The following is a 16244-nucleotide window of genomic DNA, read 5'->3' on the forward strand; positions in this document are numbered from 1 at the left end:
ATATATATAAATATATATATATATATATATATATATATATATATATATATATATATATATATATATATATATATATATATATATTATTTATGTATATATATATGTATATATATATATATATATATATATATATATATATATATATATATATATATATATATATATATATATATATATATATATATATATATATATATGTCGTGCCGAATAGGCAGAACTTGCAATCTTGGCTTAAATAGCAACGCTCATCTTGCCATATAGGAGAAGCGAAAATTTGTGTATATAATAATTTCGCAAAAATCATTCTGAACCTAACGAAAACAAAATATATTTCATTGTGTTTGTTTTGTATTAAATTATTGTAAATGTATCTAAATATATTTAGTTTGATTAGGCTAAAATAAATTGCGCTTGTTATAATAAGGTTAGGTAAGTTTTTTAAGATTATTTTGGTCTACCTGGAGTCTACCTGGAGGGCATTCCGGGGATCAACGCCCCCGCGGCCCGGTCCACGACCAGGCCTCCCGGTGGATCAGGGCCTGATCAACCAGGCTGCTACTGCTGGCCGCACGCAGTCCAACGTACGAACCACAACCCGGTTGAACAGGCACCGTCTTTAGGTATCTGTCCAGCTCCCTCTTGAAGACAACCATGGGTCTTCCCGTAATGCCCCTTATTGCTGGTGGGAGGCTGTTCAACAGTCTTGGGAGCCGGACACTCATTGCGGTTTCTCGTAGTGTACCAGTGACGCCCCTACTTTTCACTCGGGGTATTTTGCATCGCCTGCCAAGTCTTTTGCTTTCGTATGGAGTGATTGATATGTACATATTAGGAACCAGTCCCTCCAGAATCTTCCAGGTGTAGATTATGATATATCTCTCTCGCCTGCGCTCTAGTGAGTACAAGTCAAGTGCTTCCAGGCGCTCCCAGTAGTTAAGGTGTTTGATATAACTTATACGTGCAGTAAAGGTTCTCTGTACATTCTCTAGTTCTGTAATTTCACCTTCCTTGGTGCAAAATTATAATTTTTTACATTAACAGTAATGAGACAAAATATATCTTTAAATGTATAAGAGAAAATTTTAGAAGGACTTCATTTTAAATGAGTTCTTGCTAATTGACCAGTTTTACACACACACACACACACACACACACACACACACACACACACACATATATATATATATATATATATATATATATATATATATATATATATATATATGTGTGTGTGTGTGTGTGTGTGTGTGTGCGTGTGTGTGTGCGTGTGTAAACACGTGTGCGTACATGTGCATGAATGGTTACGCTCATGCATGTGCCTCTGTTTATTTCTACTTCCGTGTACAAGATTTACTCGTAATCCGTCTAAAGTTTCTTGTGCTCTCTTTGCCGGATACCAGACCAGGCTCATCCTATGATCAACTGTTCAGTCAGTCTATTGCTTGTCGAATCTCTTAATTTTGAACAGGCAACTCGTCTACCTCACATTTTTAGGGGGACAGCATTTCTTTGATCTGTTGCTAGAAAGTTAATGATTTATGAATTTTGGAAGTTTTCACATTGCTCTCTAATGCATCTGTTATTAATACATTCATGTACGGGGGGTGGGGGCGCTACGCCCGTAGGTGTCATACAGTGCCTAGTTGTTCCTTTGACACCGCTGGCTCTCCTTTGGTTTATCTCTAACCTTTTCTTGCACCGTCAAGTGTTGGTATTATAGAATGTTGATCAGAGACTTAACAGTCTAGTATTTTTTTATGCCTGTTCAAGAGTCTGTGATTGAGGTAGAAATATGCAGATCCCTCCTACATGTATTTAGTGTTTTATATTAACATCGATCATTCTTTATGACTCTTTCAAACCATTGTGTATTTACGACTATTTATATGGTGGAAAGAAGGGAGTAAATAACACGATTTGATCTTTCTGTTAAAAAAAATTATTTGGATATAATCAATAGTTAATAATAGGTTAAATAATTGAAAAGAAACCAATACTGACGTTTTAGTTGGTTATCAGATTAGTAGGTCGTTGACTCAGCTGGATTCTACCTCAGTCATCTAACAGCTAAGTTAATATTCAATATCATCTGGTCTTCATCTCAGCTGATATTCATCTCAGTTGACGTAAATTTCTAAAGGGTTTCACCTAAGCTAATCACCTCAGCTGGTTTTCATTCCGGGTGGTTTTCATCTCAGCTAGTCTGGGTAAATGCCGGCATGGAAACTGTCAGAGACAAAATAACACAAGAGCATCTTCAAATCTGTCAACCAGAGATGACGAGCTGTCTCTAGGAAGATTCTTGGTGGATGCTCTTCCCGTCTCGCTGGCTCAGAAGATTAACCTGAAGCATTCAAGAACTTATTATGAAACTGACTGAATATTTGTTGAAACTGTGCTTTTTTTATTGTATTCTAACAAAATCATTAAATCTTGTCAAACATGTGTTACTAAAAATTCTCTGTGTAATGCATTCAAGGCTGAGCTGTTGAAAGTTACAGAGGAATTCATTTTTGTGATGCAATAAACTCGAAAAAAGATCACACAGCAGCTTTGAAATGGGTAAGTAGGTTAGTAAATTTATTCAGGTGTATACAAATACAGTTACATAGATTATCATACATAGCAGCATATGTGTAGAGAACCTACGATAACCCAAAAAGCGCCAGAGTGACTTATTTCCATTTGGGTCTTTATCAAGTATGATTTAAGTAAGGGGAGTGCAGCACTTCACCGGCATCAAGGTACACCCATTGAACGGAGAATATTTTGGCGTTCAACACATGCCCTAACATCCCAGGCAGGCTGCACTACTCAGCTTGGCTGTATTCAATATTTACACCTTAAGATTTCATATAGGTTGAAGTGAAGGATTTTACCTTGAAAATGTTAATTTAATTCGGAACCTTTTATAGTGCCTGGTGGTGTAGGGCGGAGGTCACTGGTACCCGAGGTCAAGCATGTGGTAATCATGTATTCTAACCTCCTTAACAGTGAAACTGCATCAGAATTATCAACTCAGTTCCAGTGAGTGTCTGCAGGTATCACATGTGCGTGCACGCATACATTCACACACACACACACACACACACACACACACACACACACACACACACACACACAAACACGCATGGAGCAGGGAGGGAGAGGACCTAGTAGCGATCAGTGAAGAGGCGGGGCCAAGAGCTATGAATCAACCCTTGCAACCACAAATAGGAGAGTACAAATAGGTGAGTACACACACGCACACACACGCGCGCGCGCGTACACCATATTTTGCTTTACACACTGATGCTGTAAAAAAAACAAAAAAAAAGAAGCAAGAAGATAGAAAAAAACTGACAAAAACTTACGACATTTTCCCTTATAGAGGACACGAAGAAGAAGGATGGGGTTCGTGCAGGCCGAGACTCTGAGGAAGCACGGGTTGTTGTAGTTCCTGCCGTCCGTCCCACATACAGGGTCGTAAATGCTAGAGCAAGACTCGGAACAAGGAATTCTCGGCTCTGAAATGTAAGGAGTTGCTTAGTAATTTGAACCCGCAGTTCACTGTAACTGCACCTTGGAATATTGTATGTGTGTATAGGTAAAACTTGCAATTTTGGCTTAAATAGCAACGCTCTTCTTGCTGAATAAGGCAAGCGAAAATTTGTGTATGCAATAATTTTGCAAAAATCATTCTGAAATCAAAGAAAAAATATAATTCATTGTGTTTGTTTATTAACATATTTTTGCAAACTTATTTAAAACATATTTATTTGGATTAGGCTAAATTAAATTGCCCTTCTTATGAAAAGCTTAGGTAAGTGTTCCAAGTTTTTTCGGTACAAAATTATTGATTTTTACGCTAACATAAATTAAAAAAAAAATCTTTATACGTATAAGAGAAAATTTTAGAAACGACTTAATTTTTATTGAGTTCTTGCTAATTGACCAGTTTTACCAATTCGACACGACATATATATATATATATATATATATATATATATATATATATATATATATATATATATATATATATATATATATATATATATATATATATATATATATATATATATATATATATATATATATATACATATATATATATATATATATATATATATATATATATATATATATATATATATATATATATATATTATATATATATATATATATATATTTATATATATACAATTAATATATATATATATATATATATATATATATATATATATATATATATATATATATATATATATATATATATATATATATATATATATATTATATATATTTATTTATATATATATATATATATATATATATATATATATATATACATACATATATATATATATATATATATATATATATATTAATACAATAGTTCTAGACATATATATATATGTATATACATATATATATATATATATATATATATATATATATATATATATATATATATATATATATATATATATATATATATATATATATATATAATACAATCGCAGACAGGCGAGACAAGCCACAGGAGATGGAAATTATCACCTCAAGTACTTTCAAAAGTCTCCGTGCTTCATCAGGAGCTATGCAATGTTGCAAGAGTATCAACAAAAGAAATGATGTAAGCTTTCCCTCGAAGAAGATATTATAGAAATCATGATTACGTTGTATTATTATACTGATGTGATTTCCGAAAGAAAGCCATCATCGATTGTATATACTCTATTATATACCTGATAATCTGATCTGACCTTCACAAGTACAGAGATTTGTTATGTGGTTAAAAGCGTAACTAATGAACGATTTGTTACGCTGGCGTAAAAAAAAAAGCTCATTAATTGGTTTATCATAACATCTACTTAGCACATGGTAGTTTATTTTGCTAATAACTTTGCAAGTACCACTTTAATAAGTTGTTTGCACTTAATGCACTACTAGTACACAAACCCTGCGGAGGTACACGTATTTATACTTAAAAGAATATGAAAATGCTAACTGCAAGTGCCGTTGTAGTGTTTCTTAATGAGAGCGTTCCGACAAATAGCCTGAAGAAGTTTACAGTCGTTGTCGTAAGTTCTGTTGTCGGATCCACAAACTGGCTGGTGGTGGTGCGGGCATATCCTTGGACAATGAGCCGCACTTACTGCAAAACAAGAGAGCGCATTAGAATCTGTATCTGTCCATTACTTTGGTAGTTAATTAGCGTGGAAGAATATATACCATGTTGACATGTTTTTATATAAATGACTATAAAATGAAATCAGATTATTACTTTAGAACATCTCACAACATCCGCTAATTTCTGATGAAATCTGGGTCTGTATTCGTTGTGAGACCGAACGATTGAGTTTGTTCCAGTACTTATGGTTGGTAACAAGACTCTGAATTAGTGTGTGAATAATGTGTTTTTATTTTCTTCAAGAGAATAGCTATAATATTGTATTAAAGTTAATTTTGAATAGTAATAAAATAGAATGACATGCGTATGTATAATAATAATAATAATAATAATAATAATAATAATAATAATAATAATAATAATAATAATATTATTATTATTATTATTATTATTATTATTATTATTATTATTATTATCATTATTATTATTGTTGTTGTTGTTGTTATTGATGTTTTGTTGTTTTTATTATTATTATTATTATTATTATTATTATTATTATTATTATTGTTGTTGTTGTTGTTGTTGTTGTTGTTGTTGTTGTTGTTGTTGTTGTTGTTGTTGTTGTTGCTGTTATATAGCTGGAGTATACCTGGAGAGGGTTTGGGAGGTCAACGCCCCCGCGGCCTGGTCTGAGACCAGACCTCGTGGTGGATCAGGGTCTGATCAGCCAGGCTGTTTCTGCTGGCAGTAATAGGAATAGGATGGGAGCGAGTACTGTGCCTTGTGGAACAGAGCTTTCTACCGTAGCTGCCTCAAACTTTACTCTGTTTACTATTACTCATTGTGTTCTGTTTGTTTGGAAGTTATAGATCCATCTACCAACCTTTCCTGTTATTTCTTTATCACGCATTTTGTGGGCTATTACACCGTGGTCGCACTTGTCGAAGGCTTTTGCAAAGTCTGTGTAAACCCCATCTGCATTTCGTTTAACATCTATAGCATCCAGGACCTTGTCATAGTGGTCCAGTAGTTGGGACAGGCAGGAGCGACCTACTCTAAATCCGTGCTGCCCTGGGTTGTGTAATTGATGGGTATCTAGGTGAATGGCGATCTTGCTTCTTAGAACCCATCAAAGATTTTTATGGTATGGAATGATAGTGCTATGGGTATGAAGTTCTTTGCAATTGCTTTACTGCCACCTTTGTAGAGTGGGGCTAAGTCTTGTTTGTAATGAGTGTGGGATGACTCCTGTGTCTATCCTCCCTCTCTTGCAGTTCTTGATGAACACTGAGTTCCATGAGTCTGGGCCTGGGGCAGAGTGCATGGGCATGTCGTTTATTGTCTTTTCAAAGTCATGTGATGTTAGGGTAATATCAGAGATTTTTTAAATGACCAAATTCTTGGTGTCGTTCATAAAGAATTCATTTAGATTGTTGACCCTTATTCTGGGTAACGGCTCACTGAACAATGAATAATATTGGGACTTAAGTATCATTTAAGACTCATTTCTTTGCAATCATCTGTGTATGTCCCATCTTGCCTAAGCAGAGGCCCAGTACTGGACGTTGTTTTACCCTTAGAGTTGGCATAAAATAAGAAGTATTTTTTTAATTTCCTTTGTGGCTCTAAGTTCTTCCTGAGATTCTTGTCTCCTGTAAGATTCCTTAAGCTTAAGTATGATATTTGCTATTTCTCTGACCAGTGCGTCCCTTCGTATTTCAGATATATTGGCCCCTCTCAGCAACTATATGATTCTTCGCCTTCGTCTGTATAGAGAGCCTCTCTCTCTTTCTAGTTTACATCTCTTTCTTTTTCTCAATGGAATGTGCCTTGAAAAGGCCTCAAGAGCCACAGAGTTAATTTTTTCTAAGTAAAGGTTCAGATCCGTGTTGTTTAGATATCTTCCCAACTTGTTTCATTTAGGACATGGTTGAGTTGTTGCCATTGTATGTTTTTGTTGCTGAAGTTGAATTTTGTGAAGACATCCTCATGACTAATTACATTTTGTTGGTCAGGACCCCTGTGCATACGTGTCTGTACCTCTATCATGTTGTGATCTGAGTGTATTATCGTTGTTAGTGAAAATGAGGTCCTGTGTATTTTCTAGTCTTGTAGGCTCTAATATTTGATGGTTTAAAGTGAATTTATTGCAGAGATTTAATAGTTCGTGTGCGTGTGAATTTTCATCTGAGCTGCTTCCTGGGGTGATCTCTACTAAAATATTATTTGCTACAATCCTCCATTTTAGGTGTCTTCAGTTGAAATCTCCCAGTAGCAAGATGTCTGGGGCAAGAGTAGGGAGCTTTTCCAGACAATGGTTAGTTTTTAAAAGCTGTTCCTGGAATTGCTGGGAAATTGCATCTTGAGGCTTGTATACAACCACAATGACAAGGTTTGGGGTTTTCAATCTTTACTGCATAAACTTCACCTACATCATTTGAGATGCTTAGTTGTTTAATATATTTATAGATGGGGTTGTAAGAGAAGTAAATGCGAGGGTCTTGGCAAGAGGCGTGGAGTTAAAAGATAAAGAATCACACACAAAGTGGGAGTTGTCACAGCTGCTCTTTGCTGATGACACTGTGCTCTTGGGAGATTCTGAAGAGAAGCTGCAGAGATTGGTGGATGAATTTGGTAGGGTGTGCAAAAGAAGAAAATTAAAGGTGAATACAGGAAAGAGTAAGGTTATGAGGATAACAAAAAGATTAGGTGATGAAAGATTGAATATCAGATTGGAGGGAGAGAGTATGGAGGAGGTGAACGTATTCAGATATTTGGGAGTGGACGTGTCAGCGGATGGGTCTATGAAAGATGAGGTGAATCATAGAATTGATGAGGGAAAAAGAGTGAGTGGTGCACTTAGGAGTCTGTGGAGACAAAGAACTTTGTCCTTGGAGGCAAAGAGGGGAATGTATGAGAGTATAGTTTTACCAACGCTCTTATATGGGTGTGAAGCATGGGTGATGAATGTTGCAGCGAGGAGAAGGCTGGAGGCAGTGGAGATGTCATGTCTGAGGGCAATGTGTGGTGTGAATATAATGCAGAGAATTCGTAGTTTGGAAGTTAGGAGGAGGTGCGGGATTACCAAAACTGTTGTCCAGACGGCTGAGGAAGGGTTGTTGAGGTGGTTCGGACATGTAGAGAGAATGGAGCGAAACAGAATGACTTCAAGAGTGTATCAGTCTGTAGTGGAAGGAAGGCGGGGTAGGGGTCGGCCTAGGAAGGGTTGGAGGGAGGGGGTGAAGGAGGTTTTGTGTGCGAGGGGCTTGGACTTCCAGCAGGCATGCGTGAGCGTGTTTGATAGGAGTGAATGGAGACAAATGGTTTTTAATACTTGACGTGCTGTTGGAGTGTGAACAAAGTAACATTTATGAAGGGATTCAGGGAAACCGGCAGGCCGGACTTGAGTCCTGGAGATGGGAAGTACAGTGCCTGCACTCTGAAGGAGGGGTGTTAATGTTGCAGTTTAAAAACTGTAGTGTAAAGCACCCTTCTGGCAAGACAGTGATGGAGTGAATGATGGTGAAAGTTTTTCTTTTTCGGGCCACCCTGCCTTGGTGGGAATCGGCCAGTGTGATAATAAAAAAAAAAATAGTAGTTCTAAGTAAATGAGCGATTCTGTGACGTACTAGCCAACCCCCCTCCCCCTTCTTGCCTGTTTAGTCTGCCGCATCTGAATAGGTTATAAACTGGGATCCATATTTCGTTGTCAAAATGATATTTTATGTGAGACTGTGAAAGCTGCAAACATTGCATTTGACTCCGTGAGCAGTCCCTTGATGTAGGGAATTTTGTTGTTTATTGAAGGCTTTAGACCCTGTATGTTTGCGATGATAAATGTCGCTATATTGATGTAATTTAGGGGGGGGGGGGTTATTTGCTGGCTTTAATATCTGATGTTCTGGAGTTGAGGCCAATGCTTGTACCTCTGCTCCAGAAGTGTTTTCAGTTGGTGTCTTTTTTCCTTCCTGGCACTAAAAATCCTCCTTCTCTGGAAAGGTTATGGCTCTTCCCTTTGTTTCCCATAGTCCGGCTGGTCTGTGTCTTCTTGTCCTCTTTAGATGATGTGCCTGGCAGTATACGTTGTAGCATTTTCTTTCATGGAGTGACGAGTGATATATTTCGGGGTGAAATAAATTACAAGAAGGGGACTTCCACCCTCCTGTTCTCATGTGGGTGCAACATTTCTTGGGATGGTCAAAGGTGCATGTCCCACCTGTTTTACTAGATATACCATGCCTGCAGATACCCATGGCATAGAATTTGCATAGAGTGGAATTTTGTTTGCAAGGAGTTTATGTGGCTGCGTCCCCTGCTGGTGCATATTTTTTGTTTCCCCACTACCTACCGCCTCTGTATGGACATCAGTGCTTCCAGCAGTTTTTACTGGTAATATATCAACACTATTCCCTGATGCATCATCCCCTTTTGTTCCATCTCCAGCAGTATCACTACTTTGTACTTCTGTAAATTGAATAACGTTATCTTCACCTGTTTCATCACCAGGGCCACTATCTGGAGAGAGCGTGTTGTCCTCCAGGACAGCACTAGCACCCTCTGGAGCACTGTCTAATATTGTTACTATTATTATAATTGCTTTACTCATAGGAAGTGTTAAACCAACACGGGTTACACTGCACCTTTGCAATGGAAAGAAATCAGGTTAGAATCAAGGAAGGAGAAGTGTAGCTAAAATTCCTTGATTCAAGAACCTAACACCGGCATCGAGATATCTCATTTGAAAGGTGCGGGTATGCATGAACGTGTCTGAGTCATAAGATTGGCAAGATTTGCTACAGGTGTTGCGTGCCCATATACAACGAACCTTATTACCAGAAAATTTTCGATAGCCGAGCGATCCAAGAAAGGTATCCAGTACTGTATATCACCAGCGTTAACTTTATTGAAAATATTTAAGTAAAACGCCAACTCTCAGTGGGTGAAAACGTTACCATAATGATCACACTTAAACGTACGATTAAGGGAAACTGAACTAACGTTTTGTGTTTGTTTAATGGGTAAGTTTCAAGTATGAAAGAGCGTAGAGAAGAACAAATGAAACTGGTTTAAAAAAAAAAACTAGAGTAAAATGATGAATGACGTAAAGGTGTAAAAGTGCGTAAATGTGGGTTAATTTTGTGTATTCGCTTGGAGCAACAGCAGTAAAGATCGCCCTGTCAGGATCAAGCCGTTAGGATCACCCTGTCAGGATCAAACCGTTAGGATCACCCTATCAGGATTAGACCATCAGGATTGTCCCTTCAGGAAAAATCCTGATATTTTACAAAATACTAACACTAACAAACCTGGAAAGTGTCAATACTTACGAGAAGCCAGCATCAGTAGCACCCCGGTAGTCCACGCGAGTAAAAGCATCTTTTCTCACTTGACCAGACGCCAGCTATAGATCTTGGTCACCTGGTGTGAGAAATCTGGATAGCTGGTATAGCGAACTTGGTCACCTGTTGTGAGAAACCAGGTCACCTGCTGTAAGCACAAGTTGAGTATGTAACAAATAAAATGATTAATAAATTATAAGTACATTCATTAGAATTATTAATTATAATTTTAAAATGATAACAATTCATAATAATTATTAGTTATTGAATACAACTATATATATATATATATATATATATATATATATATATATATATATATATATATATATATATATATATATATATATATATAAATATATATATATAATACACTGGACAAATAATAAATTTTCTTGGGTAGAATATATATATATATATATATATATATATATACTTTCATAGTTCCTTGATAATGTGAGTAGTCACGAAAGCGCTTGGAATTTCTCTATTCTTTCAGAGTGGTTGTTTTGCATATATATATATATATATATATATATATATATATATATATATATATATATATATATATATATATATATATATATATATACATTTCAGTCTGAGCAAGATTCAAGTCTGCGTACTCTGCATCAAAGTACACAGTACCTTAGCCACACATACTAACGACCCCCAGGTAAGTATGGGCTCCTAGCTGTAGCCAGGCGGTTTATCCCATATCCAAGAGCACGAGCCTTGTGATAAGCTTTTTCATCAGTTCCTGCCACATACATTGAATGGAATATTTAACAATTCGCAAATAAGCAAAATTATTTACAAACATTATTCCTCAGTCTAGGGCAAGATTCGAACCCGCGCACTCTGCACCAAAGCTTACAGTACTTTTGCCACACAACCAGACCCCAAAGGAGAAGTTTGTTTATCACATATTAGCATACTCCTGCCATAGTTTTGATTCTCTTGCTCACCTCGACTCTGATGATACTCAAGCATCACTCACTCGTCTACGTGTGATAGAACTTACTTATATGTGACTGAGGCGGTCTAGACTCAGTTCCAGGGTCAATTTTCACCTGCTCACTTATGACCGCACTTTATGTCTGGTCTCTATCATGCCAACTCTTAACTATTCTTCTCTATGTGACGGTGTTTCACACAGAATGGAGTCACTCAAGCATTCCAGGCCTTTATAAGCAGCTCCAGATGATGAGTTGCCATATATCCTCCACGGATAATTACCTGTAATATCCACTTTAAAAATATCTAAGATTACTTCACGCATTCACTACAGTTCCTTTCTTATGTAGAGTTACGTGTAACCTGAATATGTTATAATTAAGAAGAAGGTGTACAAAACTACAGTTTCATTACTATAAAAAGGAGTAGATGGTCTTAGTGAAAGCGTCTTTGTCTTACGGAGTAACGATTCACCAACGTAAGTCAAAGTAGAGTGGTTACCCATTTACAAATACACTGTTTGCCTTGTCTAACAGCATTATAAGATAGGTTACCTTAATTAAAATTAGTAATAAATAAGTAAAATTTACAAATAATAACTTATATTTTGCAATAGTGTATAATAGTTCCAGGAAGCTGCTCCCCGGACACTGACCCCTAACAGGGTCATCACAGCGGAGCGCGAATTGAATACAGAGGGTGATGGTGAATGGGGATGAGGCACATTATCATCTCAACCTTCCTTCCCCATTCCATCCAACGCATCTCTACCCTACCCCATCCAGCACCGCTCGGTATAACACAACCCAACTTTCCACTAGATATAGTCTAGGAGAGGTGAATATCTTCCGATCTTAGCGGAATAAACTCCCTTGTCTTTCCGTTTTTCTCTCACAACACGACAGTAGTGCTTTGAGAGAGGTGCTGCGACGACGGAATTAATCGGAGAATTTTAGAGATATTAAAGATCCTGGAATATACTAAATTAACAGGGAGATCGGAGGATTGATGCTTCAGCAGGTTCACTGCATCGAGGTTCATCTCTAGAGTTTTCGTCTGGAATAATCAAATAGGAACTTAAAGCCTCGTGTTATTGATTGAAAACCTATCAACCATCAGTTAGAAATATCAAGTTGCATTTATCTAGCATCACTGTCACTAAAGGTTTTGCTACGTACGTGGCGAAACGTACGTACGTATTCACATGTCGTTAGTTGAGAAGTAGTCGTGTTGTATGTTTTATATATCATCTGTGTACCTTGATTATTAGATTGTTACTTAAGCAATAATAAATAATTTCTTTTTAGGCAAAATATGGCTACGAGGAGGGTGTGAGCATTACCAGAAACTTCAGCCTCACACAAAATCAAAAGGTTAGATTAGGTAAGATTTAAGTCACGAAACGAGTAGGGCTCTTAGTCATATGATAACCCACCACTACAACTTCTGGTCATCTGACCTACGCCTTCTGCTGGCTTACCGGCCCACCCGTTTAAAAAATTAAGATTAATATGTCTATAAAGTGTGTGAGGAATACCGGAAACTCTAGTCATACACAAAAGCATGGAAGCATAAGGAATAACGGTAGCTCCAGCCCCTCGGAACATGATTGTGTCAGCAATGCCAGTAACTACACCCATTCACATAAGAGCGTAATTAATACTAGCAACTCTTCAGACTTGCAAAATGATGAGGGCATAGAGATATAAGTAATTCCAATAACTCAGAATATCAAGAGAGTGTGAGGGATACCGTCTTTTTCATCCTACAAGGTGCTCTTTTCTCCCCACAATAAGCTATGGTAAATCACCCTGCGCCTTATACGATCAAGGCGAAGGTCAGGAGTAAGTTTTGTGTTACACTTTATCAGTAGTTTGCTAACATTACGTCACAACTAACTGGAAACATCGTCTTATATGTCTCATATGATCGTGTGCCATATTATGTGCAGGAAAACACGGTAGTACTTATAAAAAACATATCACTAGGAAGATTTGTAATCACAGAACACATGTGATTACTGACATACATCTCGTCTCATCTATACTGGATATAGAGTGATGCTTGTTAAGAGATTGTTTGTTGGAAAAAGGCCGAGGTAATTTAAAAAAGAAATAGATAAATGAAATCATATTTGTAGCTTTATTTTTTTTGTCTATTTTTGTATAATACCCAGATTCAAATACAAAGTTAACTTCTGAGAATCACAATTGACCAAACACTGCAGTTTTCTGTTGTACAGTAGGACAAGTCCATTATGTTATTAAACGATATCACGGGTGGGGAGAGAACCCGCGATCAGAGTCATAACACTCCAATGACTCTCTGGTCGCAATCGTGTCATTACGATTTCGTGAGCCATCATAATAATAATATTATTATTTTTTGTCTATTTTTGTATAATATTTTGTCTATTTTTGTATAATAATGATAATAATAATAATATTATTATTATTATCATTATTATTTCATTATTATTATTATTATTATTATTATTATTATTATTATTATTATTATTATTATTATTATTATTATTATTATATTCATAGGGAAACGCCACAACAATAGGGGCCAAACAGCTTTTAGAGAACTGAAGGTAATAAGGGTCGAATCAAAGAAAGAAAGAATAGCTCTATTTCTTTAATCAAGAACCCTTCAATGGAACCAAGGCACCCTTCTTAAGGAATGCCACGTTGGAGTCTTCAACAGCCAGCGAAGGCTGGTGAGTCCAGCCACTGCAGCAGGGCACCTACCCACTGTAAACTAACTGTACATTGTCTTGGTCGACCATCGAATGCAGGAGCAACTCCGTGCGTTGAATATTTACAGGCTTTTCTGGGTACGATCGCGTCTGTGTGAAATTATTTTTTTGATACTCTATGTGGGGTTACCAGTAGTGATTCACAGAATATTTTAAGTTCGCTGATTGTTTGAGAATCCCTCTTAGACTCTTAGAACTTTTAACATTAGTGTATCGCAGAAATACAAAGCCGTTTCTGGTACTGAAACTCCTTCTTTATCTACCTTTATGCTATTATGAAACATCCTTTCAGTTTTTACGGATAATTTAGCCACGTTTCCGGCAGCCACCTCCACGTGATGAGTTCTAGGCATTTTGAGTACAAAATAACAGACAGTTACTCATAATTTATATGTTGTCTGTATCTTAACAAAATACAACCACATGTAATCAATATTATTGAATCTCATTCCACAGACGCTGTATGATCCATAAGAGTTTATTATTCACCGGAGAATAAAATAATAATATATTATTTACAAAATGTTAAAATGCTAAAAGGTGCCAAAACAAAATCTAAAGGACAGAATTTAGATTATTTATTGTCATTGTCAATAATCTATACATTTTTCCTTTATTGCTTTTGTTGTGTATGTTTCCGCTTCCCAATAATAATAACTACATATTTCGATTACTCGAAGATGGGAAACTGAGCATTAAACCCTTCAATAATTAGTGCAGATTTTTTCTCTTCATACTGGCGAAGAGATCTTCGTGTCTGTGTGTTGTATAAAATCTCTGCAATAAAGGATACATACAAAAACGTACTAAAAATATTCTCTACCAGCTTTATTGGCAAAATTTAGGTACACAATCATCAAATTAGCAATACAGTACAAAAAATACAATAGAAGTTCCCAAAATCGAAATTTTAACTGGTCTTTACCACTTGCAGACACAAGACGAGTATGTGAAGTATCTTTGTTGCATTGTTCAGATATAGAGAGAAGTTTCTGTCTCTTAAATATAGAAGATGTTTATTACAAATTTTCAGTCAGCTAAAATTATAAAAAATTATAAAAAAAATTATAAAAATTATTTGATAAAAATAATGACCAGCTTGATGTGTTGCTCCACTGGTTAGGTGGAAAAAAAAATTATATATATATATATATATATATATATATATATATATATATATATATATATATATATATATATATATATATATATATATATAAATATATATATATATATATATATATATATATATATATATATATATATATATATATATATATATATATATATATATATATGGTCTCGTGTGCCACACAGCAGAAGGGAAGTATGCTAGACATAAGGAGATCAATGACATAATAAAGAGAAGCCTCGCCACAGCCCGTTGCCCAGCTCAACGAGAACCCCAAGTACAGAGGTCTGATGGAAGTCAAAAGCGTCCTGATGGAGACACTATGCTACCCTGGAAGAATGGAAAGCAGATTGCCTGGGACTACACCTGTGCTGCCACATTGGCAGACACCTACTTGCCATACTCTGTAGTGGAAGGGGGTGGAGCTGCCAGCCACAGGGAGACCCAGAACATCCGAAAATATGAAGACCTTACCCCTTGCTATAACTTCATTCCAATAGGGTCGGAGACCCTTGGAGCATGGGGCAAGTGTGCTCTAAAGTTCCTCAAAGAGCTGGGTGAAAAGCTCATCATAGAAACCAAGGACCACAGGGCGACCAGCTTCCTCTTTCAGAGGCTCAGTGTTGCGTTCCAGAGAGGAAATGCCTGCAGCATTCTGGGCACGCGGCCCACCGCAGGGGAGCTGGACGAAGTATTCGAGATGTAGCTCTGAGTTACCTACGTTGTTTTACTTTCTGTTGTATTTTTGTGAATGTTTGGCCAATGTATTTTGTTTTTAAATAAAACATACTTGAAATATAGGGGGTGGTAGGAGAAAATTCTCAAACAGCTTCAGGGAAAACCTTGAGTTTTCCCTGAAGCAAGTTTATTCTTTTCTCTGAAGATGAGGGTCCCCATGACAGTTCTAGATGTGGTACTTCCCTATATTATATATACATATAT

The 16244-nt window shown here is 36.4% G+C and overlaps 1 protein-coding gene across 3 annotated transcripts; it reads right to left on the bottom strand.

Annotated features, from left to right (window-relative positions):
- Nucleotides 1-1955: 1955 nt before the first annotated feature.
- On the bottom strand, nucleotides 1956-11605 carry LOC138853911 (four-domain proteases inhibitor-like). 3 transcript variants are annotated; one of them, XM_070093597.1, is made up of 5 exons: nucleotides 11477-11605; nucleotides 10441-10575; nucleotides 4991-5137; nucleotides 3357-3506; nucleotides 1956-2344 (listed from the first exon to the last, which is right to left on the bottom strand). In XM_070093597.1, exons 2-5 carry the CDS (start codon nucleotides 10487-10489, stop codon nucleotides 2340-2342), a joined length of 351 nt encoding a protein of 116 aa, XP_069949698.1. In that variant the 5' UTR covers nucleotides 10490-10575; nucleotides 11477-11605; the 3' UTR covers nucleotides 1956-2339. The 3 variants fall into 3 exon arrangements, with proteins under 3 accessions (XP_069949698.1, XP_069949688.1, XP_069949693.1); XM_070093587.1 differs by having other exon boundaries at nucleotides 3354-3506; XM_070093592.1 differs by having other exon boundaries at nucleotides 3354-3506; nucleotides 10441-10600.
- Between the last annotated feature and the right edge of the window lie 4639 nt (nucleotides 11606-16244).

The sequence above is a fragment of the Cherax quadricarinatus genome, chromosome 3 (genome assembly GCF_038502225.1).
Source record: "Cherax quadricarinatus isolate ZL_2023a chromosome 3, ASM3850222v1, whole genome shotgun sequence".
Lineage (NCBI taxonomy): Eukaryota > Metazoa > Arthropoda > Malacostraca > Decapoda > Parastacidae > Cherax > Cherax quadricarinatus.